The 26,006-nt window shown below is 31.7% G+C and overlaps 2 protein-coding genes across 13 annotated transcripts in view; both read left to right on the top strand.

Annotated features, from left to right (window-relative positions):
* Positions 1-4,340: 4,340 nt before the first annotated feature.
* On the top strand, positions 4,341-9,319 carry veli (L27 and PDZ_signaling domain-containing protein veli). 12 transcript variants are annotated; one of them, XR_013882082.1, is made up of 7 exons: positions 4,341-5,275; positions 6,240-6,321; positions 6,566-6,805; positions 7,185-7,239; positions 7,857-7,882; positions 8,247-8,312; positions 8,719-9,319. XR_013882082.1 is itself a non-coding variant. In XM_080170679.1 (7 exons), exons 1-6 carry the CDS (start codon positions 5,023-5,025, stop codon positions 8,270-8,272), a joined length of 678 nt encoding a protein of 225 aa, XP_080026805.1. In that variant the 5' UTR covers positions 4,341-5,022; the 3' UTR covers positions 8,273-8,312; positions 8,778-9,319. The 12 variants fall into 12 exon arrangements, 9 of the variants coding, with proteins under 9 accessions (XP_080026805.1, XP_080026804.1, XP_080026803.1 ...); XR_013882081.1 differs by having other exon boundaries at positions 7,857-7,891; XR_013882080.1 differs by having other exon boundaries at positions 7,185-7,240; positions 7,846-7,882; positions 8,778-9,319.
* A 329-nt stretch (positions 9,320-9,648) lies between these two features.
* Positions 9,649-26,006, top strand: part of LOC145327128 (uncharacterized) — a 26,072-nt gene continuing 9,714 nt past the window's right edge. Inside the window, exons 1-15 of the mRNA XM_080170670.1 lie at positions 9,649-9,712; positions 11,337-11,417; positions 12,583-12,641; positions 12,971-13,043; positions 14,099-14,196; positions 16,458-16,496; positions 17,180-17,291; positions 18,008-18,055; positions 18,489-18,666; positions 19,380-19,613; positions 20,953-21,019; positions 23,897-23,980; positions 24,425-24,667; positions 24,844-25,014; positions 25,568-25,702. Coding sequence (XP_080026796.1) covers positions 9,683-9,712; positions 11,337-11,417; positions 12,583-12,641; positions 12,971-13,043; positions 14,099-14,196; positions 16,458-16,496; positions 17,180-17,291; positions 18,008-18,055; positions 18,489-18,666; positions 19,380-19,613; positions 20,953-21,019; positions 23,897-23,980; positions 24,425-24,667; positions 24,844-25,014; positions 25,568-25,702 — 1,652 coding nt within the window. The 5' untranslated portion in view covers positions 9,649-9,682. The remainder of the gene's footprint in view (positions 9,713-11,336; positions 11,418-12,582; positions 12,642-12,970; positions 13,044-14,098; positions 14,197-16,457; positions 16,497-17,179; positions 17,292-18,007; positions 18,056-18,488; positions 18,667-19,379; positions 19,614-20,952; positions 21,020-23,896; positions 23,981-24,424; positions 24,668-24,843; positions 25,015-25,567; positions 25,703-26,006) is intronic.

Raw genomic sequence — 26,006 nt, 5'->3', positions numbered from 1 at the left:
ACTAGCAGAAACTTTATACAAAAATGAAATAAAAAATTTAGTTTTTGAGTAAAAAGCATTTTTTTACACATATTTTTTGAGTCTTTTTAGTTTAATGATATTTTGAAAAACTTACTTATTAGGCAAAATTGTTTAAGATTAAAAAAACAAATAAATCTCTATGAACATAGCAGGAAAATTATTTTTGTTTCACAATCCTAACTTTAATAACAAAAAAGTTATAAAGAAAATAAAAATAAAACATAATGATTTTTTAGTCTAAAAAGCTTAATTTACCCCTTATTAAATAATTGAGATGTCAGAAAAGTAGGCGGAGCAACTGTCATAATTAATCCTTTTCTATAAATAAGGGTTAATAAATAACCTAAAATTTGCAAATAATCAATTTATTCAGTATTATTTTTTGTCATTAAAAATTTATATTTTTTGGTGGAATAAAAAAGAAATATTTAGTTAACTTGTTTTTCTTTGTGTCTCATTATTCAATTGCCAGAAAAACATTATTTAACCATCCAAAAAATAAGAGAAACAAAAAAAAATTCTTTTTCTCAGTCACTTTTTCAAAACTTTAGCTCTAAAAATCTCCGGTGTTAATGGAGGTAAAAAAAATATTTTTATATCTACTTACGTGGAATACTATGGAGAACAAGGACATATGCATTTTTTAATAATTCATTGAGAAATAAGGGCTGCAGATGCTTAAAAATACTTTTTCGAGGGTCATGCTGTAGAAATATTGCATAGATAAAAATATTCTTGCAGTACAACATTTTCACATTTCTTTTACACAGAATAATACAAATTAGAATTATGTCATGATTATCCCATAGAATAGTAATATATAGAAAGACAATAAACTTTTAATATTGCAAAGAAAAATATGAATCTAGAAGTACACAATTTCTTTCAAGAAATGTCTACAACACAGAATAATACAAATTAGAAACAAATCAATCAAATATAGAATAAAAGTAAGTAGAAAAGCAATTACCTCCTTGACTATTTTAATAAATCGAAATACATCAAAACCAAACCAATCATTTTAGCTTTCAAATAAAATTCTTTAACATCCTTTATGTATATCCCATAGAATAACATTATTTAGAAACGCCTTTTGCCATCTCATAAAATAATACAAAATTAAGAAGTACTGCATTTTTAAAAAATATCTTACACTAAAAAAATAATTTTAAAAAAATGACTGCTTTGGCTTCCATTTAAATCTTTCCTCATGTCAAATAACATAACTTATGAATTTTAAAGTTATCTATAATAATTTCGAAACCTGTCTGAATCTCTAAAAGAATTATTCTATGCATTTTAAAGTCATTAATACAACTTGGCTTACACATCTAAATGTCTGAAACAATGTGATAAACATTCTAAGAAATTTAAATTTATTTTTTATTTCCTGACTTACACAATTACCTGTCAGAAACTCCATGATAACTATTCTATGGATTATAAAGGTCTACAAATCTACCTATATAAAACTCTATGATAATTATTCTATGTATTTTAAAGTAATAATATTAACTGAATTACATATCTATCTGTCTGAAACTCTATTGAAATCAATCTATGGATTCTAAAACATGCATTTTGTATAGCTTACACTACTACCTGTCTGAAACTCTGTGACAATTATTCTCTGGATTATAAAAATTATCTCTACTACCCACTTGACATGATCACCTGTTTGAAATTCTTTGATAATTATTCTATGGTCTTTAAAAGTTATCTCTACCACCCGTCTGACATGATCACCTGTTTGAAACTCTATGACAATTATTCTATGTATTTTAAAAGTTATCTGTAGTACCCGCCTGACATGATCACAAACAATGCATACACAAATATAATGGATATAGGATATACATTATACGTGGATATATTGGCAGGGGAAACATTTAGCTTGCTAACATGGAACTCGTTTATTGGTCAGTTCGTTCATGCAGTATTAGGGGAGGGATGGAGTAGAGGGTGTGGAAGGGGGATTAGTTATTTTAGCCCACTGCAAGTTTCACCTTATCAGAGAACATAAAAAATCTGATGTAAGATCCAAGTAATATAAAATCCATTACAAATATAGACGTAGAATATGATTTAAACTTTTGTTCAGAGTGTTCGATAAACTTTTATATAATTTTATAAAATGGACAAGAACAATGCCAGCTTTATCAGCTAATTCATTAATTTGCAGAAATTAGATTTAGTTTATTTTAATCAATTATGAATCCACTAATACGAGCAACTATGTATATGTGGACAATATAATTTCAATCGTCATAGCTTTATTCTAAAACAATATAACTATCTATAGCTAACTTAATACGTACTAGCGGCTTTGCCCCTAGCCTCTAGGGGCGTCGCCCTATGAGGTAAGGGGAAGTCAACCCTCCTATATAGAATTTGTTTTTAAAAAATAGGCTCTGCTACAGGCTGATGCCTAGTACAGATTTGTTAAAAAAAATTCGCTCTGCTTCAGGCTGATGCCTGGCAAAAAAAGGGGGTTTGGAGGATTTTTTGTTTTTTGGTGGTTGAGGGTGTCCCACTCCCCCCCCCCCAAAAAAAAAATAGCTTAAAACCACCACAGGACCAATAGGTATATACCCTAAAGAGTAGAATCCAATCAGTTCAGTGGTGAGATCTTAAGCTTCAGACGGACAGACGGACAGATAGACAGACATCAAACTACTTTGTATTATAGATATGAAAAAAATTAAATGCCCCCTCAAACCAAATAAACACATTATGATATTAATATACGATGACAAAAATATTTCTACATACAAAAATGTTAGAAGGGAAAATAGGATTATGAATAACGCCACATATATTTAATCAAAGAGAGCTGGACAAAATATAAGTGATAAAGAAAGAGAAAATGTAAAGGGTTAAAAAGCGCAATAAAGTGACATAAAAAATGATAATTGATAAATAATAAGAATGACAACATCCATAAAAGCGAAGCTCTGAAACGATAGGACAAACGAACATTAACACTTGTAGAGTGTTCATACAGCCAGACCCACAAAGATCCTGTTACTTGTATATAAAGAAAGTATTGGTAGATATAAAGATATAAAAAGATAGTTAGATACTAGCGGTTACGCCCCTAGAGGCCTCTAGAGTTGGTTTGTGGGGGTGAGGGAAGGAATCAAACTTACATTTCAATTTTAGTTTTTAAAAAAGGAGGGGATGATATTTCATTGGATAGTTATTTTACCCTCCCCAAAAATAGCTATTAACCTTCCCAGGACCGAGAAAACATTGTGAAGGAGAACCACATCGGTTGAGCACTTAGGTAGCGAGATCCTTCTGTACACAGAGACAGACAAACTTCATATTAATTTAATAACCTATTTATTAAAGTAGAAAGGTCTTTTGTCTACAGCTTAAGATTTGAACAACCACTGATCGATTGATTCATAATCATTTAATGGGAGGGTACCACTAAATTGCCCCTACAAAAAAATTACTTGCCCCCAATAGTTTTTTACTCTTTCTTTTTAAATCTAAAATGAAAAATTGGGCGATTTCAACTACCCCCTCCCCAAGGGCCCTGAGAGGCAACTAGGGGCGTAGCCGCCAGTTACAAATATAATAGGCTGGACTGGTCTAAATGGGAGCCACAAAGATCCAAGTTTACCAGAAAATATCAAATTATTTGAAAATTAACTAAAATAGTATAATATGTAGATTTAATTTCCCCCGCTAGGTGTCTCTTTATAAAAATACAAATATACAATATAGAATAATTCTTACATATGATCTGTTTAAAACATTTATTTTTACTTTTAGATAAAAAAATATTCTTATTGTTTTCTTTTTATTTAATTATTTTTTAGAAGTTGGGTACGCATACTCGTGAAATCTTTATTTAAAAATATTATTTTATTCATTGCTTCTATTACAACCAGTCTTTTTAATACATATATTTCTGTAAGCTTTGTAGTTCTACAGAGTTGAATTAGTACAGTCAATAGATGGATGATTAAAATAATCAAGTCCTCTTTCCGTCGAACGTTTTACGGCTTCCTAAAATCTATTATGATCTTCAAATCTATTTATCAAATCCCGATCCAGGTTAAAATAACCAGGGATCTAAAGGGATAAGACATTAATCCATAAATTTATGTTCATTCTCAAAGTTTATACACAAAATTTCCCCTTCTGTAGATTACATTTACTAGTTGAAAAGCTCGGACACTCAATTTAATGAACCAACCAATCGAATTCAACAAGTCCCATTTCTCATTGACTCTAATATTATTATTTTCTAAGACGACATTTTCCTTACGTCAAACCCTGCCACAAAACAACGCGGCATTCCTAAACAATATGCGCTTAATGGCGTCATGGACAATGTTTTTGTTAATTTTTATTAAAAATCCATGTTTTTACGCATTTTCGTACAATAATTTAACGCTAATATACATTTTTATATAAAAAATCAATTTTTAGACTAACTTTAGTTTAGAAATATTCAACATTAATGATATTATTAAAGTCTGAAAGGTTGCAACTTTTTTCAACAAAAAATCAATATTTTCTGCTATAGTAAAACATACCTAACTATTTTAAGGTTTTTCTTTAATTTTAATTGTTTTTTATTTATTGTTTTTATGTAAATAATACCTATTATAAAATTATAATATGGTTAATATATTTTTTTATGATTTTTTCAAATATTTAGTTAAATACCTATTTAGTTATCTTATAATAGATATTAATGGCATCGTACAAAAAGTATACAGTTCTTCGCGGATATAAAGATAAAAAATCATAAGATATATATCCAGTTTTGTGAGCCCCGAGGGGCTAGAGGTCTGGGTTAACAAAACTCTTAAAATGATTTTATGATTTTTGTGTGTTTTGATATTCGTAAGAAATTGTGTTTTATACGATGCTAAACACGAGTTTTCAGTATGGCCGAGATCTGGTTCTATTCCAGCGGATATTAATTGGTTTTGAGGTTATGATACTGGAAAAAACTTTTTATAAAGTCTAAATACTTAAATGCCTACCTATTTATTTTTAACATATATTATATTGATTCTTAGAATCAAGATGTCTGAGATGGGGGAGAGTTTAACCCTATCCAGGGACATCAAGCGCGCCTGTGAGCTCCTTGAAAAGCTGCAGAAATCTAAATATTGCGGCGAGGTTCCTGCAACTAAGCTGGCCGCGCTCCAGAAAGTGCTGCAGAGCGAGTTTCTGAACGCGGTTAGGGAGGTTTATGAACATATCTACGAGACTGTCGACGTTGAAGGTATAATTAAGTAAATAAACGCATCATATTATAGACAGCTTTCCGCGGATAATAAAATGAAAAAATAAACCAGTTTTGTTAGACCCTAGGGGGTCGAATGCCCTGGCTTACAGAACTGGTATTAATTTCATGATTTTTATTTGAAAATTCGTGAAAAATTGTTTGAAGTGTGATATAATACTGTTACATGATTTTTCAGTATGAACCGGATTAAATTCAGAAAAAAAATTCATCTATTTTTACTTTTTTTCTATATAGAATGAATAAATATTTAGCTTTATTTTGTAATACTTTTCATTTCATAGTTGGAAATGTTCTTTCTAATTGCTAAAGTATTACAGAATCCTTTAGCCCTTCATTATTTTAATCTTTCGCAATGTTCTTTTTATTTAAAAAAAACCTTTCTTTACTAGTGATGGCAATCCGTCGAATTTTTGGGCCGGATTCGGATTCCGTATTCTTAAAAGAATCCGTCAAAAAAAGTGGCAGATTCCTTGCGGATTCCGGATTCTTATTATTGGCGGTTTCCGGATTTTAGCAGGATTTTTAAAGGCTTTAAAAAAATTTTAAAAATTTAAGTGCTACAAATGTCCTAAAAATTAATGTTTTTGGTGTTCTCTATATTTAACTTCCGAGAATCGAACCAGAATTTAAAATTTTTTATATGTAATGATGATAATCTTTGCCTTCAAAAAGCGAGAGTTGAAAGAAAAAACTCAAGACGCTAATTTTAGCATACCAATTAAGAATCCGGAATCCGCTATTAAAAAACGGATTCCGGATCCGGATTCGGATTCCAAAATTGGCCCAAAAAATGGGCGGATTCCGCATCCCGGATTCCGGATCCGGATTCCGGATTGCCAACCCTAACCTTTACATAGTTAATTTTTTAAACTTACAACTTATTTATTAGCGTCCGTCACTATCACATGGATTATATTTATATGTCAATCTTTATATTCAGGCTCCCCGGACATCCGTGCAAGCGCAACTGCCAAAGCTACTGTGGCTGCTTTTGCTGCCAGTGAAGGCCATGCCCACCCAAGGTATTTTTCATTCATTTCTGGACTTATTGTTAGATTCTACCATATTAAAGTTTTCAGTAATACAAATGTATTGTATATGGTTTAAGGCTGTTTGTTTAAATTTAAGCTTAATTATCTATTTATTTTAGGTACCTCCTTATCCCGTTGAAAGTTTGAATACATAGACCCTAGATTGCTAGGTGCGCAGCCGCTAATGTACATTAAATTGTTATCTGGGTATTTTAATTTCTATTAAATTTTGCAGGGTTGTTGAGCTCCCAAAAACTGAAGAGGGTCTTGGCTTCAATGTTATGGGAGGAAAAGAACAAAACTCTCCAATTTATATCTCCAGAATCATTCCTGGAGGTATTGCAGACAGGCATGGAGGTTTGAAACGAGGAGATCAGCTGTTGAGCGTGAACGGAGTAAGTGTGGAGGGTGAACCTCATGAGAAGGCCGTAGAACTACTCAAGGCTGCTAAAACAAGTGTCAAACTAGTCGTTAGGTAAGCTATTCTTTTTTAAGAGATAGAAGTATTCCCAGAATTTTAATTTGAGAGTTGATAGGTATTTTTTAAATCATTTTGTAGATCTCAAGTTAAGTTTATATGTTCTTCCTGGGAGGAAGGGTATATTTGGCTGTTTATTACATATTACTAGTCCCTAAAGTTTTATAATAAAGTTTTCTTAACAACTTTGGCGAATGATTTTTTTGGTTTGGTTCACCAAGTTTAGTGTCTAAACTTTTCAACAAATAATTGAAATCTAATGAAAGGGAAGCTTGTGTATCATCATTGGGGATATACATCAATTCATCGGCCATTGTCTTATCCCTTTAGATCCTTGATGTTCTTTAAATGTCTAATATTTAAAATTTTGTTTCAGGTACACGCCTAAGGTGCTTGAAGAAATGGAGATGAGGTTTGACAAACAGCGTCAGGCGAGGCGTAGACAGCTTTACTCATAAATTATAAAGTAGTCACCATACTCAAACTAAATCTGAGACAATTTGGAGGGGTTCGGGGATAAAGGAACAAGTTACTAAGTCATAAAATAATTCTTTATTGATTGAAAATAGTTGAAATAGCAAAGGAAAATTTTTTTTTGTTTTAAATTAATTTTTTTTTTAAATTATTTTTATGGTGTTTTAACTTGTTATAATATTTTCGAACAAAATTTTTATAAACCCACCGTATCCCCTTATAGCTAAAAAACATTAAAATATGATTTTGTAAAGGGGAACCCCTCCAAATTTCTCTTTAGACTAGGATAATGTTTGATCCCTTTGGAAGTTGAATGTATTTTGTGCTTCAATTTTCAAAGGTTTTGTTCACTTAGTGTTAAGATTAAATGTAAATAGCTTAAATTTACCTTCAAAATTTTAGAACTTTACCCCTATAACTTTTTTATTATTAACTGGCAATTATGTAATGCTAGATATTTTTTTGGTGGATTTTTTAATAAATCCAGACATAAATCCAGTTTTAATTACCTATAGAAAATTTTGAAAAAAATTGTTAATGTTTACGCGTTTGTTAACTTTATGTATGTACGAAGCCAGTTTTTAATATTTTCTGAGCCAGGAATATCAGGGATTTTGCATCTGAATATAATAAAGTTCTATTTTAATTTTTGAATCAAACAGAAGTCTTGAATTACCATTATCAATATGATTAGGACATTTTTTTCCACAGACTTTGAAACCTCTTTATATCCTTTGGTTTAGAACCGGTTCTTAGCCAAACTAAAAAATCATGTACCGTATTATGGGTGATTTTTCACAAATATTAAAATAAAAATCATAAAATGCCAGATTTTGGCCCCTCGCGATCGCGGTGAACAAAACTGGCTTTAATCTTAAAATTTTTTCATTTTAATTTCCGCGGAAAGCTGCCTATAATACGATGTGTTAAATAAATAGATGCATAATTCCTGACCCTTGTTTAGAATCCGTGTACACCACATTGTATTAATATCCAACCCAACACCAATGTTTAATGTTCTTGATACAAGGTTTTTCTTATTCATGCTTAATTATGTATTGTATACATGGATTCATATACAATTTGCGTGGATATTATGACAGGGGGAATTATTGTAGTCAATTTAGGTTGCTTACATGGAACATGAAAATCTGGTGTAACATCCAAGTAATAATATATCCATTTTTCAGTATTACGATACCCTTCCCCTCCTCTCCTTCTGAAGCAAAGTATTTACAAAAAAATGAGGAAAGAAGTATCAATCCCAATTTCCAATGTCATAATATCCACGTATATTTTATATCCATTATCTGGAATTATCCAAATTGTAATAACATCTTAAGAAAAAACAAAACATATGCCATTAAGATTTGATTAAAGTAATGAGGCAATTCGTATTTGTATTTTAATTAAGAAAAACCTTGTATCTTCCTTTGATCTTATTTATATAAAACTACTGAACTATCATTCTACTTTGTAATGTTCTTTGTATTAGTATTGTTTAAAATTTTGTCAACTTGTAATATTTTGTTGTTTTCTACATGTAATTCTGAAACTTTTAAGCTTGCTAAAATGTTAAAGCATAAAAGCTAAAACTACTTTTTGAGTCTTGTGCAATTTTAAATCTCCATTCAGTATTATTATTTATTTGTTTTCATTGTAAAAAAAAATTAATATGTGTTAAAGATTTGAATTTTTTAACAGCTAAAGTATTTTTCATTAGAGAAATATTGTAAAAGAAATACCTAAAATAGATTACACATTTCAAATTTAATCTCGCTCCCAATTTTTATTTTATTTACATTCAATTATTGAATTTAAATGTAAAAATACTTTAATATGACAGGTGTTTATTTTTGATGACCATTAATTGGCACTAGGGGTCTGTACATTTATATTAATAATAGAAAATCTTTTTGTTCTTTATCTGTATACAATGTATAATGCACTGTACAAAATATTAAACCATTTAAAATTATATTTAAGCAAATAAATGTACAAAACCTTAGCCCAAGGGGTTGGTCTTCATTTCATGTATTTAAAAATAGTACATGACACACTATTTATGTGTTATAATTGTGAAATAAATAATTTTTGACAGTATAAAAATCCTCAATTTTTTAATAAAAATATGATATTGATTCATTTTAATTTTAATGATGACAATATTATATTAAAAACTGATCTGCACATAATAAAAAAATTGAGGATTTTTATTTATCAATTTTAATAAAATAACAATTATATCTTCCATTTTACAGTAAAAGATTGTCAAATAATTTACATTTTTAGCTTTAGTTTAAAATATATTCTGAACCTGTTATTAAGCTTAATATTGAACCAAAAATAATCCTAAAATATTTTCTGATTTCAGAGGTTCAAGTAATATTTGTTTAAAAGATGGGACTCTCGGAAGAGTTGGAGGAAAAGGTAAACAATCATCCAGGGAGGGAGGGGACATTGGCTGCTTATTACACTAGTACTTAAAATTTTATGATAAAGTTTACTTATTCGTTGGCTTAACAACGTTGTGGACATGATAGGTTGGTTCATTGAGTAGAGTGTCCAAACGTTTCAACCATTAATTTTAATATACAGAAGGGGCAATTTTGTGTATCTTCATTGGGGATGTAATTTATCGGTCATTGTCTTATCCCTTTAGATCCCTGGAAATATATAAATGATGGAACTGGCTCAAACCGAGTTTATTCTTATACAAGTGTTTTATACTTGTGTTCTCTGGATTTTTTAAAGTTGTGATTTATTCCAACTCTTCTGCTTTTCTTCTGATTTTTACACTAGTCCCCAAAGTTTTAAAATAACGTTTTGTTATTCGTTGGCTTTACAACTTTTGGGACCATTATTGAATTTTGACTGGTTGGTTCATTAAGCGGAGTATTTAAACATTTCAACCTCTAATTGAAGATACAACCATTATCAAAATTGAAAAACAAAATCCTAAGAGAATAACGCGCCGAATAAACAATTTATATTTGGTAGTTATAAAGTTGCTACGCTTTCTAAATCGAACCTAATTGTTATAGGCAGCGTTTCGGAACCGTTTTATTTTGGTGCGGCTCCGCGGAGCTGTCTGTGATGATACGGCTCCAGCTCCGACCTAAAATCAAGAAAAACTCGACATATTTTTTTTCTCCCAAGTCTATTTTTGACTTTTGAAGGTTTTAAAAGTTAAATTTTTGATTAAAATGCACTTGAAAAACTTAAAAGGGGCATTTGCACATGAAAAAACAGAGTTACCAAATTATAATTTATAAAAAATCTCTTTATTTATCTAGTCCGGAGCCGGAGCCGTTTTTAACGAAAAATACGGCTCCAGCAAAATATGGCGGCTCCCGGCTCCGACTCCGAAACTGCACTGGTTATAGGATTCAGGAATTGATAGGAAAATTTAAAAAAAACCTTAAATTAACGATAAGAGCTATCCGTTGCGTAAGTGCGACCATACTTTATTTTATTAGAGATTCGCTTCCAACATTTTTTTCAAGTTCGTCCAATTGCTCATTTTTAAAAGCGAAGCTTTTCTACAATTAGGGTCGGTCCGTCCGTACGTCCGTCACAGAGAGTTAGCTCTTTTCGTTAATATAAACAGGTTATAATTGTCCTATCGATTCTAAACTTTGCATGGTGATTCCTGTAGTAGTTAGGTACAATTTAGAAAGCGTAGCAACTCTATAATCAATATCAGAATGTCCGTACGTCCATTTGAAACATGTCGATTTTTAACTTTTTTGACAACAAATTTTTGTATGTTAAAATTATCCGATTCTTCTGATTTTTGAAAACTGATTTCTATTACAACAAGGTACAATGATATAAGCAAAGCATCTCTACAATCAAGTCCTAAAAATATAAGTATGTCCATAAACATTATCCTGAATCAAACAGTTTTTCAACAAAACTTACAATTTTGCTTTGACTCTTGTACATTTATATTATGATTATTCAGTTCTGACACTATACAAGTGTTAATTTCCGTTTGTCCTTCCATTTCAGAGCTTCGCTTTTATGAATGTTGTCATCCTTGTTATTATAGGGTTGGTATTTGAGTCCAGAAGGAATAGAAATATGTTCAGATGGTAATACAAATCCAAAAGCCAATGATATTATTAAGCAGGTAGGTCACTATTTTCAGTAAATAATATTGAAATCCTAGTATATAAATTTTTTTTTGTCTAAAGCTTAATATTTCAATAAATACTAAACTGATTGAGTTCTTTTTAGAGAAGCTGCATATAGGTCTGTGGATTGTATTATTATTTTTAGATTTAAGCTATTTTCTTCCACTTCTATACCTCTTTGAATACATAACAATAAATGCTAGGGGCGCAATCATTAGTTTATTTATGTTGTATTAAGAATAATGTATGAGAACAGAGGCGTTTATCCACCTCCCCCGATTTTGGTTTAAAGAGGGTGTGAAAATTTTCCCCTGGCAAAATCCTGTGTACGCCACTGTTTGAGAATATGTACTTAAATATGAAAGAACAATGTATTTTTGTTATATATACCTAGGTTTTTAAAATATGTTATAGGTAATTTTCTATTCAATAAGTCTATTTAGAAATTATACAGATAGTTCTAAAATGGGGTGATGACGCAAATACGTTTTTGTTACTTAGTCTAGTCTCTGTTGTGGTCATTTTTAACAGTTTTTTTTATACTTTATGGCCAGAAAGAAAAGGACAATTTTGTATCAGAGTTAAAACGATAACAATGGATTTTATATTAAGATTTTACACCAGATTATCATGTACTCTTAAAAAAATGAAACTCACAGCGGGCTAAAATGACATTATCTCCATTTTGTGCTAAACAGGAAATCAAGGGGAATACAATGATTATTACATACCTATTATTATTATGTGTTCTAATTTGTTCTACCATTAGTTTTCCTGTATCGAAACTGATCAATATCCGCTTGATCAGAACCGGATCTCAGCCATACTGAGCTGGATATTTAAATCATTTCAATGGTGCGCCAAATCGGGTTGCGCCGAATTTCAGCCGGCATTTCGTAAAATGCTGTGCTCTCATTTGTGGAAAGTTGGCTAACCCTGATTTGGCGCACCATTGAAATGATTTAAAGATCCAGCTCTGAAAAATCATGTAAAGCATCGTATTACAGAAATTTTTTCACTATTATCAAAATTAAAATGATAAAATTAATACCTACCAGTTTTGTCAGACCCTAGGTTTTTATTTAAACTTTTCATTTTAATATCCGCGGCAAGCTGTCTATAATACAATGTGACAATAACTAATATAGATTCTTTTTTTAGGCATTGGACTTGGATTTGAAAGAAATCGGACGGGGAATTCTACCAGAAGATATCAACAGGAAACAAACTTTTACATTTCCCAGATTTTTAATATTTTTAATGCTTAGATAGTTGTGTTTTGCGTGCCCAAGGAGGTTTGTTTATTACACTAGTCCCCAGAGTTTTATAATTAGGTTTTCTTAACAACTTTAGGGATTTAAATGAATTTTGATTGGTTGGTTCTTTAAGTTCAGTGTCCAAACGTTTCAACAACTAATAGTAATCTACAGTAGGTGTAATGTTTTGTATCATAATAGGGGATGTTCATCAATTTATTAACCATTGTCTTATCCCTTTTGATCCCTGTGTGTACCATCTTCCCATTTCTTAAAGTTTTGTTGTAATTCAGAGGAAAAATAACAGAAATATCAGGAAATGTTGTTCTCATGATCACCAGAATAAGAAATATAGCTGTTCCAAAGGTAAGGAGGATAACTAGTTAATAAGTTCTAGAATGGCTTCGAAACCGATTAATTTCCGGTGGATTGGAACTGGTTCTCAGTCATACCGAAAAATCGTGTATGACATTAAATTACAGAATATTTTCCACGAATATTAAAATAAAAATCATAAAATTAATAACAGTTTTGTTAGACCTCGCCTTAGGCCCCTCAAGGCTAAGAAAACTGGTTTAAATCATAGAATTTTTCATTTTAATGTCCATGGATATAACTATTCTTTTACATTAAAATAAACAAGGATGACAACATCCATAAAAGCGATGCGGACCTCACTAAGAGGGAGGTCATTTTCTAGTAAATCCCATAAAGATGTGTGTTATAAGGCCTAAAAATAGTAGTAGAACGATAAGGTGCTCTATATATTTGTATTCCCTATTGAATAGAACAATAGGGAATTTTTTTTTTTTTTTTGATAACTGTATCTGGAATATCTTAAAAAAATAAGAAATTTCTATCAAACGCTTTGTTTGGCTCAAACTGACAAAAATTTAAAAAAAATATAATTATAATAATAATGTCATTGTATTAATGATTTGTTAAAGTTTCATTTTAATGTTCACTGCTCGTGCAACTTGTAAAGAATGGGTTCTTCCTTTGTTTAATGGTATAGATTGTTCTTAACCTTTACCTTGTACCTATAGAAAACATTATTATTATAATTATATTTTTTTTAAATTTTTGTCAGTTTGAGCCAAACAAAGCGTTTGATAGAAATTTCTTATTTTTTTAAGATATTCCAGGTACGGTTATCAAAAAAAAAAAAATTCCCTATTGTTCTATTCAATAGGGAATACAAATATATAGAGCACCTTATCGTTCTACTCCTATTTTTAGGCCTTATAACACACACCTTTACGGGATTTACTAGAAAATGACCTCCCTCTTGGTCAGTTCGTTTATTCATCGAATGGGAGGGGATGGAAGGAATCATATTAGCCATCTGAAAGTATCACTTTTTCAGAGTACATGAAAATCTTGTGCAACATCCAAGTAATAATATATCGATTATCCTCTAGGTGCAAGAAGAGAATGCTGGAGGACCCAGAATGTTAAAAATAACCATGACAGATGGTGTCACCACTTGCCATGGCGTTGAGTTCACCAAAATTGATAGGAAAATTATCTTTATAATTTAAAATGCGCCAAAAATTAAGGATTACATATCTAGGTACTTTTGAGTTCTATTGTCTGTTTTTTTGGAAGTTGCTTAAAGATATTTGTTAATATTCAGAATATATACCTAATACCTATCATAGTCATGAATTGTTTTTTTGTATGCCTTTTTGTTTTTACTTCTCAAGTTCTCCCACCAATTTTGTTACTTTCTTGGACCATAGGCCTTGGGCCTTGGGACATCCAAAACAGTGCTGTGGTCTCTAAATAGACGTCTTGCATCTTGAAATAGCTATCTAAAGTTTTGGGTAGGTGGAAATTATTTTTCTTTAACAATTGGTCAATGGAAGTTAAATTAATGTTTCAATCTGCTATAATATAGTGTAAATTTTTCTAATAAATGTAGCATAAAAGGGTTTGGGGGGTGGGGGAGGAGGTGGTGCGGATGTGACACTTTTTTAAACCAAATCTAAAAGTCAAAATGATTTAAGCAACTGCGTTGCCAAATTTCGGTGCTAAACTCAGTTATTTTAGTCGAAATAGTTTATTTTAGTCTAAAAGTTTCACATCAGTCCCACCCCCCTTCTCCTACCTTTTTAGTAGCGAAGCTACTCTATAATTCACTTTGTCCGTCCGTCCGTCCGTCAGTCAGTCCGTCAGTCCGTAACGCTATGGGGGAAATGGGATTTACTCAGCTCCTATAAAAGATAGAATTCTGAAATTTTTTGACAACATTCCCATCATTAAGGAGCACAATTAACTATAAAACATCACTGGCGGTCGGACGGCTTTTTAGCAGGTTTTAGGCTATTTTTAAATTTTCCACATTTTCCCCCAAATCTTTGGTGTTTACGGTCCGATTTTCAAAATTCTTTCAGTTTAAGATATCAAAATTAAATTTTCCGTCGTTTGGAGAAAACAACAATAACGGCCAGACTGCCTTTTTGCAGGTTTTTAGCTATTTTTACATTTTCCAACATATCTTTGGTGTTTATGAACCGATTTTCAAAATTTTTCCAGTTATAGATATCAAAATCAAATTTCCCGTCGTTTGAAGAAAACAACTATGAAGGTCAGACTGCCTTTTTGCAGGTTTTTGGCTATTTTATATTTTTTTACATTTTCCCCCATATCTTTGGTGTTTTTAGTCCAATTTTCAATTTTTTTTCAGTTAAAGATGTCAAAATTAAATTTCCCGTCGTTTGAAGAAAACAACAATAATGGTCAGACTGCCTTTTTGCAGGGTTTTGGCTATTTTTATTTTTTTTTACATTTTTCCCCATATCTTTGGTGTTTATGATCCGATTTTCAAAATTTTTTCTGTTTTAGATATCAAAATTAAATTTCCTGTTGTTTGAAGAAAACAACCATGACGGTCATTCCCATCCACGAAATTTTGTGCTTCGCTACTTATGGATGTTGTCATCCTTGTTTATAATTGCAATTACACATAACTTTATCCCCGACTTACGAGAGATTGGGTAGGTTTTCTTAGACAGAATAGGGGAAACGTGATTTTCTCGGCTTCTGTTTAAGATAGAAGGCTGAAATTTCTTGTTAACATTCCAATTAATATGGAGCATAATTAAGTATAAAACATGGATGCCATTGCCAGTCGGACCCCATTTTAGCAGGTTTTAGGCTATTTTTACATTTTTCTAATTTTTCTCCATATCTTTGGTGTTTATGGTCCGATTTTCAAAAATTTTTCAGTTATAGATATCAAAATTAAATTTCTCGTCGATTAAAGAAAACAACCATGACGGTCCGACTGCCTTTTTGCAGGTTTTAGGCAATTTTTATATTTTTTCACTTTTTTCACCATATCTTTGGTGTTTATAATCGGATTTTCAATTTTTTTTCAGTTATAGATATCAAAATTAAATTTCCTGTCGTTTTAAGTAAACAAACATGGCAGTTAGACTGCCTTTTAGCAGGTTTTCGGCTATTTTTATATGTTTTACATATTTCCCCATATCTTTGGTCTTGGTGTTTTTGGTCCAATTTTCAAACTTTTTTGGAAAATCAGTATCAAAATATTTTTTCCCATTGTTATGAGCATCTTTTATGTCGTCATCATACAAAATAAAACAAGGTTTCGTGTTTATTTTCTCCGATAAATCTTTTCTTGATTTTAAAAAATACACTCTAAATCTACTTGTTAACATTCCCATCCACGATTTTGTGTGCTTCGCTACTTATGGATGTTGTCATCCTTGTTATATACTTTTTACGTAAAGTAAAGATGATATTTGTTAACAGTATTAACATTACAAAATCAGCTCCTGGACTTAAAGTTAGGTAAGTAATCTTTTTAATATTAGCGATGCTACTCTATAATTCACATTTGTATTTTCATCCGTCATTTAGCTTGTAATGCCAAGTTGGAAATGTGATTTTTTTCTCAGCTGCTTTTCAAGATTGACGGCTGATTTTTTTTGTGAAGTTTCCCTATACCAATGATTTATATTATCTGTCGGTCTGTCAGTCATGTTGCAAAATCCAAAGATTAAAAATATAAAAATATGTGAGATACCTATGTGATTCTTGATTTTAACAAATGATATCAAAATCTCTTAGTCCGTATTCTTATCCATATTTTTCTTGTGTTTCGCAACTTTTCGATTAAGTCATAAGTACTTTTTTATATAAATAAAAGTTATTCCATAAGCTTATTTTTAAGTTTCATTTGTAATCTTTCTTCTTATAAAAGTTAAATTGATACCTATTTATTGAAAAATAAAATTCAATAGGTAGAAAAATTTTTTTTTAATGTTTTGTCAATAGATTGTTATTAGATAAAAAAAATATGCTATTTTTATTGTTCGTAAGAAGTGAAATACTTTTTTCAATCAGTTTTGTTAGCCCGGTCCCTCGGCCCCTCTAGACTAACAAAACTGGTTTTAATCTTTTAATTTTTCTTTGTAATATCCGCGGAAAGCTGTTTCTAATACGGAGCAATAAAAAAATTTCTCCTGTTTTAGATTGAAAGGAAAAACCTTGTCAGTGATGGGAGGCTTGATCAAACTAACACCTGAAAATTTCGAGCTCCTGGGTGGCAAGGTCGATGCCCTCATAGAAAAGTGGAAACTACAGGTTAGCAGACAGGGAGGGACTATTGGGTTGTTTATTACACTAGTCCCCAAAGTTTTATAATTAAGTTTTCTTATTCGTTGGCTTAACAACATTGGGGACTTTTATTTTTTTTAGTCAGGGATCTGAAGGCACAAGACATTTAAGGATAAAAGTACATTCCCAATGATGATAAATAAAATTACCCCTTATGTAGATTTGAATTATTATGTAAAAAGTTGGACACGGATACTTATTACCAACCAATCAGAATTTGATTAAATTGATCTTATAACGATAAGGTATTATTATCTATCTAATTTTACAAGCAACCATTTTCTAATTGTTAAAGGTCCAATTTACTGATTAGATATCTAGATCTACCCTATTTATTTGAGGTTACTTTGCAGGGGTGTATATTCTGCATGGCATTTTCGGCTAAAGGGGGGGAATAAGTAATATGTTGGAGGGGGAAAATAAAAAAATAAAAAAGCAGGTACAGAAAACATTTTTCCCCTTCATGGGGGGGAAAAAACTAGAAAAATATATTGGAGGGGTTAATAAGTAGGTAGTAGGTAAGATAAAGAGTATTGAAAGATTTTACATTTTCAACCTTCTTGAAGAAAAAAATGAAATATAAATTCTGCAGCCGGGGAAAAAAATGTATCCTGTGCACTGTGCAGAATAAACACCCCTGTTACTTCTATATAATATTTATTTACTAAATTGTTTAATTTTAGAAAGAGTTATTTTATCTGCAAAGAACTAGTGTTGGGGCGGTTGCAGGAAATACATTCATTAAGTTTTGTTTAAAAATATTATTTAGGTAACTAAGATATTCCAATAAATAATACCTAAGTATGTTGTTAGCTATTTATGTGCTCATATTTATTAATCTAGGTTCTAAGACACTGAGAGAACTTTTTAAAAAATTTGGATTAATCTATGCTTGCAATATGTGTTAGGTACAATATATGTTTAACTTTCAGGGGTGTTTATTTTTCAACCTAGTTAAATTTCTGCCTCGGGCTTACAAAACTGGTGTTAATTTATGAAGGTGATTTTAATATTTGTGGAAAATTGTCTGTAATACGATTCTATCCATGATTTTTAAGTATGGCAGAGAACTGGTTATAATCCAACGGATATTAAACGATCTTCAAAGCAGGAATTCTTTTAAAAAGAACATTAAACCTAATGCATGTATGCCCCCCTGCAGGAGACGGACCCCCAAAATGGGTTCCCTTCGGTCAAAAACTCGCCAAGGGCAAAGAAGGAGGCGGCAAAGAGAAACCTACAGAAAATGGGAGTGTACCTGCCCTTGGGGGTATCAAAGAAAAGAGTGTGGAGGAAGAGGATAACTCGGAATTTGTTGCCCAGCGTAATAATGCTATTGAAGGTAATTTGTGTTTTTTTAATACTAGCCTCTAGGGGCACTTAAGTGTGGAGAGTGGGTCTTTACACTTAGCATTATAGTTTTAATGAACAAGAAAGAAAAATTGGAGGGGGGGGGGCGGGGGGGGGTTACCCTTCTCTAAAAATAGTTTTACACCTTACCAGGACCTATGAGAATCTTTACTCTTAAGGAGAACCATATCTGTCCACAAGATCCTTTAGTACAGACACATAGACATTCTGTTATTTTATTTCAAGATTTTTAGAAATTATAAATTATTATAGCTTTAGTCCAATTTCGATGAATAGTTTGAAAATCAATTCTTATGAATCGATAGGTATTTTTTTTTTTCTTTTTTTTTGACAAAATAAACTTATTTTTTAATGAAAAGTTTGAAAACATTTTGATTTTGGGATATATTTTTGAGTCAGTTATAATAACACACTTTCTAGTCTTTTAATCAATTATGAAAGTAATAGGATATGTGTCTGTCTTCATGGAATTGTCATGTAGGGTACTACCATCCTCCAAGGAGAAATCGCCCCTAAAAAAATGCCCCCCCCCCACCAAAAAAAAAATATATTTTTAAAAAACTACAATTGAAAATAAGATGAAACATTCTGTGAAGCCATTCAACAAATCGTAGCGGTCAAACAATTATACATAGAGACATCATATTACTTTAGCATATGAAATTATTTTTTCTTTTTCTTTAGAGGCCTCCAAGGTGGAAAGAAAGAAGTTTGGAGGTGGCAACAAACCGTTGGCAGACAGCAGAGCCAAAAAAGAGAAGGAAAGAGAGAGGAGAGAGGAGGAGAGAGCTGCCAGGAGCCAGGGGGGAGAAGATGGGCACCCCGCTGGAGGAGAGAGAGAAAGGCCAGAGAGAGGTGGAAAGAAAGGAAGGAGGAGGGATGAGGAGAGGGAGGATAAATCAGCCCCGCCTCCGAAGGAAAGAACATAAGATAATATTTATCGCATCGTATTATAGACAGTTTTTCGCGGATACTTAATGAAAATACAATTCTAGGACTTAATTATAGAGATGTTTTGTTATACTTTTTACCTTGTAAAAGGAATTAGCATTCCAAAAATTAGATAAATAGGATAATTATAAATCTTTTTAAAAATGTTAAAAACTAAAAAGGTTAAAAATCAAAAAGATTCAAAAGGTCGTACGGTCATTCTGAAAACGATCATGCTACGCTACGATAGAAAAATCAACATGTTAAAAATGGACGTACGGACATTCTGGTAATGATTATAGAGTTGCTACGCTTTCTAAATCGTACCTAACTGTTATAGGAATCTGTATGCAAAGTTTGAAATCGATAGGACAATTCTAATATGTCTAAATTAACGAAAAGAGCTAACCGAGAGACCGATCCTGATTATAGAAAAACTTCGCCTTTAAAAACATTAAAGGTTAGATAGAAACAGTTTAATTTTTCATACTCCGCAACTAGAATATTATTTTTTAACAATACTTTTTCCACTCTTTTTTTTTGTCTTTTTTTTCTTTAAAAAACCTTTAGTTTCTTTTTTTTACCTATCTTTGCAACAACTCAATCAAAATTAATTTTTTTATAAGGTTAATTGAAAAGTAAAGGGCAAAAAATTGAATAGATTATTTTTCTCATTGTTTTTTTCTGACAATTGGAACAAAGGACTTGTAGGACAAAAGAAAGTTTTGATTATTCAAATTAAAAAGATGAAATTTAATTTTTATTTTGCACAATAAAGTGATGTTGAAATAAAGAGAGTACTTAAGGGAAAGACAGTGACCGATTAATTGATGTACATCCCCAATGATGATTCACAAAATTCCCTTTTCTGTAGATTACAATTAGTGGTTGAAAAGGTTGGACACTCAACTTAATTAACCAACCAATCAATGTTCTATTCAAGTTCCCAAAGTTGTATAGGCAACGAAGAAGATAACGTTATTATAAAACTAATGAAAAAATTATGTAATTTACATGTAAAACTCTTAATATTTAAGACAATATTTCGTGGGGGGGGGGGGGGTACAATTTTATCTTTAGGGATATTGGCCTTTCTCTTATTATATACCTAAAACCCTTTTTTAAAATAAGGTTTCAAAATTTAGGTAACTTATAAAAAAACTTTGATATTTTGGACATGTTAGTTTAAATATCAAAGTAAAATAATAGATGGGTCTAATAACATTGGAAATATAGACACAGCCGAGTCCCTACAAAAGAACAAAAATAGTCTTTTTTTAATAGAAGCTCACAACTTGTATATTATGTTCTTATATTACCAAACAGGGCTTCTCATTGAGAGATTTCTTGGGAGATAAAATTCCTGATTCAGAACCCAAGAGAGATGAAACCAAGTAAGTCTCACGTCAATATTTTAAGGATCTTAAGGGATAAGTCATTGGACCACAAATTGATGAATATCCCCAATATTTATGATCAAGATTAACCCTTCTGTAGATTTTATGTTGGAAAAGTTTGGAGTCATAAGTTTCATTTAGTTTTCAAATAAGTTAACTTGATTATAAAAGTTTTGGTACCAGCGAAATTTACAGTTCAATGTCTCCCTCCCCCCCCCCCCCCCTGCTTTCTGTTCATTACCTACATTTACCTTTCTAATTTCATGAATTATGTAGGATAATATAATTGTCGGTGTTCACCCCAGTTATAATAATTAAATTATCCCTGCTATAGATAAATTGAAATTATTGGGAGAAAAGTTTGGGCAGGCACGTATAGCTTGTACAAACCCAGGGACTGCTATTCAGGCAATTAATTCCATTTGAAATTGCCGAAAATTAAATGTTTATTTTGCATAGTTTTAAAAGCTATTGATCCATCTCAACCCAAGACTACTTTATCAAACTAACATCTTTGTACAGGCCATATATATATTTCAATAACTAAGGTTATCATTCTCAATCGTCCTGTAAAGGAAAAAAAAACACAAATCAGTAAATAATACATACAAAAAGTCTATTTTTGAAGAATCTGAATAAGATATTTAACGTTTCTTTTATCCTTTGTGATTTGAAGAATTGTAGAGATGCATCGCATCTTTATAAAAGGTTATGTAATTAGAAATGCTGTTAAAATTAAATTTTCATAATTCATATTAATAAAAACACATAGGGTAAAGCGGGGCGAACTCGGTGTTTTTTTCGGTTTTTTGAACCTGCAAATCGTAAAAATTATTTTTTTTAAATGGGACCAAGACCAGAAGAAAGATCTCGGAAAAGTCGATCAGGTCCTAAAAGGACGTAAACCTAGGACTTTGGAAAGTTTGTCAAAATTGATCTCTAAAACGGCACCGACTTCGCCCCGCCTTGAGGCGAAGTCGGTAGGGCATTTTCAAGCTTCGAAAAATCGATGACGTATTGATTTTATTACAGCATGCCCAAAAGGTAAAAGTTGCTAAATGTAATAAAGAGTATGCACAAAAAATTTTATTAAGATAGGTCAATTTTTTCTACAAAAAAAAATAATTTTTCCAAAGTACGCGAAATTTGACTTTTTTTTCCGAAAATTTTTTTGATAAAAAACATAAAAATACTACTAGAAAAAAAAACTTTTTATGACTTTAAAGGCCTGATCCTTAAAATTCAGGCAATTTTGAATAGATTTGGCCAAAAAAAAATTAGTTCTATTAGCAAAATTTCCTAAAAAAATCAAGTTGAAAAAAAGAGAAAAGTTTGGCAAAATCTGTGGTCGATTTTCCAGCTTTAAAAAACCTATGACATATTGATTTAATTACAGCATGCCCTAAAGGTTAAAGTTGCTAAATGTAATAAAGAGCATTCACAAAAAAAATTATGAAGATCGGACAATTTTTTCTACAAAAAAAAATAAATTTTTTCTAAGTACGAGAAATTTGACTTTTTTTCTCGAAAATTTCACTTTTTTATATAAAATTGAAAAAGTTAGTATAAAAAGTGAAAAAACCGAATTCGCCCCGCTTCACTTTTAGTCGATTTAAGAAAAAACTATACAAGCCTTTTTAAAGTTTTAAACGGAAATGGATAGCCTATTAGATTCTTAATAAGTCCCCTGAAGACGTCTAAGCTCTAGCTCTTACCAGTTTTTGTCCAACTTACCGTTTTTCCGACCGAAGCAAAAAAATCGAAAAAAATTTTTTTTGTCGTCCGACTTTAAGACCCAATAAGTACCCTAAAAATTCATCTCACAAAAATTTCATTTTATACTTTTTTGTAGGCAATTTAATAAGGAACAAATTTGATTTTATGTTTTTTTCTGTCAGTCGATTAGAACATGGAGAAAAATGTCATTTAATGAAGGTGGTCAAAAAAATACCGACTTCACCTCAAAACCGAGATCGCCCCGCTTTACCCTACCTATAAACTTTTTTGACATTTTAAACATATTTACACTCCCGCTACATATCTATTTATGGTCTAACAGCAGACCATTTCAAAACAAAAAAAAAACAGCTGAAAGAAAGGGTTGAAGATTTTGAATGGGCGTAGCAAGAGGGGATTGTGGTGTGGTTGTTATTTTCATTTTTTTAAAAACATTGCAACTGCATTTTACATTCTAATATTTAATACAGGGTCAAATTTACGAATATAATATTTTTCTCTAGATAACAAAATCCAAGGGTCATTACTCTGCACTTGCTCTAATGGCACCATTTGAAAATCATTGGGCTGGAGTCCATTAGAAGAAAAATGAATACCTACAGCTTTGGTTGAATTTGGTTTAATGGAACTGTTTTGCATAGAGTTGGCCTAAAACTTTTGTTTGGGTTTAACTGAATGGAAGTGGACATAAGGGGGAAAAATAAGCAAAGGGGGTTGTGGAGAAATTTTTACTTAGAATTTTTTGTTAAAAATACATTCCCTACTCCCTGGTGCAAACCAATCAGGATTTGAAAACTACCAAAGTTTCAAGCGTACAAATGAGACCCTTTTTTTATAATATACTGTCCAATTTCCCCTCCCTCCCTACAAAGGAGGGAGGCGGACGCGAAAAGTCAAAAATAATTCGGCGGGAAACGGCGGTTTTCGGCTGGAGCAGCGGTTTCGCCGCCGTTTCTTCACAGTTCCATATTGTTCTGCACAAAAGCAACTGTTTTGCCGATTTTTAGAGCTGTAACTCTTTTATGGGCTGAGATCATGCACGTTTTACTTTTGGTTTCAAAAAGTGGCACATCCGCCTCCCCCCTTTGAAAGATTTAAAGGTTCTTTTGACTGAAATGACAAACTGTTTTTTTTCAGGGAAAAAGAATTGAATAGTTATCCTGACTCCAAATATGATAGAAGAAAGGATGAAGATTACAATAGAGGTTCTAGTAATAGAGGAAAGTGCTCATACTAAAGAAATTAAGAGAAAAGTATTATTCATCTAATAAGGGCTGTTACAAACAGTTACAGATGTAGTCACAGATGATTCAGTAATTTCAAATATGCCTTCGAAACTGATTATCCGCTGGATTAGAAACGATTCTCTGACATACTAAAAAAATCATGCTTAGCATCGAATTACATACAATTTTTTCGCCCCTCGGGGCTAGCAAAACTGAATTTAATTTTTCATATTAATATCCCAGAAAAGCTGTCCATAATACGTTGCAAAAAATAAATATTACCGAATTTAAACAACTTTCAGTTAAAAGATGAAGTTAAGTATGAAATTCACAAGAGTACATATATTGAATTTATATCTTTCCAGTATCCTCTTTAGTTGACTTAAATTTTTTCTTCTCTTATATTACCACAAAGTATGAACATTACACCGTTAATAGGCGGCAAATATAGCAACAGCTACCAATCTGATCGTAGACAGCAAGATGGCGGAGGACGGCGACAGGATAACGGTAGACAACAAAACAACGCCAGCAGTGGCGGATATAAACAACGAGAGCATACCTACGAACCAGCAGCAAACCGTGATAGCAGCAAGCGGGGCGAGGGGGCTAAAGGGGGACAACAAAGGGGCGGTCAGAGTGACAGGGAGGAGAGAAAGAAAACGCCTGCCAGAGAAACAGGAATGGATTTATAATATACGTGGATATTATGACAGGGGAAAAATTGTCAATTTAGGTTGTTTTCATTTATTGGTCAGTTTATTCATCCAGTAAGAGGGAGTGGGAGAGTTTCACTATATTAGAGTACTTGATACATCTGGTGTAAGATCCATGTAATAATATATCCATTGTAACAGGGGGTAATAATAATGGGGGTAGCAGCAGGGAAGGGAGTGGGAGGGGTAAAGGAGGCGGGGGAGATGAGAAACAAGGAGGAAACAATCAAAGGAGCGGCGAGAATACCAAAACTCCGGCCACGAGAAATAAGTCTGATGTTGAAAAGTCCAAAAGATCTGGGAAGGGGGGAAGGTAAGCTATTAAACATGACTACAGTTCAACAAGGACAATACTATCAATAAAAAGCGCAGCACGCATTTTAATTACTCAGCGATCTAAAGGGATAAGACAATGGCCGATAAATTGATATACATTCCAAATGATGATACAACAAATTGCCCCTTCTTAGGAATAAAATTTGTGGTTGAAAGTTCTTTTAATCACTCAAGTTAATGAACCAACCAATCAAAATTCGCCAAAGTTGTTAAGCCACCGTATAGGAAAACTATGTTATAAAACTTTGGATACTAGTGTAGAGAGACAATAGGTACATGAAGTTTAAATATTTTAATTCGTTTTTCAGTATGGCTTCGAAACCTATTAATATCCGCTGAATTAGAACCGGTTCTAGGCCATACTAAAAAAATCGTGTATAGCATCGTATTACAGACAATTTTCCACAAATTTTACCCCGGGCAAAACAAAACTGGTTTTAATCTTATAATTCATTTTAATATATTATCCGTGGAAAGCTGCCTATAATACGATGATAGATATCTATTACTAATACAGTAATTGTATTTAGACAAAACGAAGAAGAATCTAGTTACGACACGAAACCTGTCAAGTCAAATCTTCAGAACGGTCATCACAATAATGCAGAATTTAGCAAGGAGCAAGGCAAGGGCAGACAAAATGGTTATGATAATAATGATGATAGGTTAGTAGTTTTTTTTATATTTTGTATATTATTTTACTGTATGTCTTTGAAACTTATCATTATCCGCTGGATTAGAGCCGGTTCATAGCCATACTGAAAAATAATGTTTATTACTTATTGGTATTACAGACAATTTTCCACGAATATTTAATAAAAATAATAAAATTAAAACCAGTTTTATTGGCCCGGGCCTATTGCCCCTTAGGGATAAAAAAACTGGTTTTAATCTTATAACTTAATTTTCATTTTAATATCCACTGAAAGCTGACTATCATGCGTTGCGGACTGGTATTAATATAATTTT

Source organism: Acartia tonsa, chromosome 8 (assembly GCF_053477335.1).
Source record: "Acartia tonsa isolate MP-2025a chromosome 8, ASM5347733v1, whole genome shotgun sequence".
Taxonomy (NCBI): domain Eukaryota; kingdom Metazoa; phylum Arthropoda; class Copepoda; order Calanoida; family Acartiidae; genus Acartia; species Acartia tonsa.
This window is presented reverse-complemented; position numbering and strand designations above follow the sequence as displayed.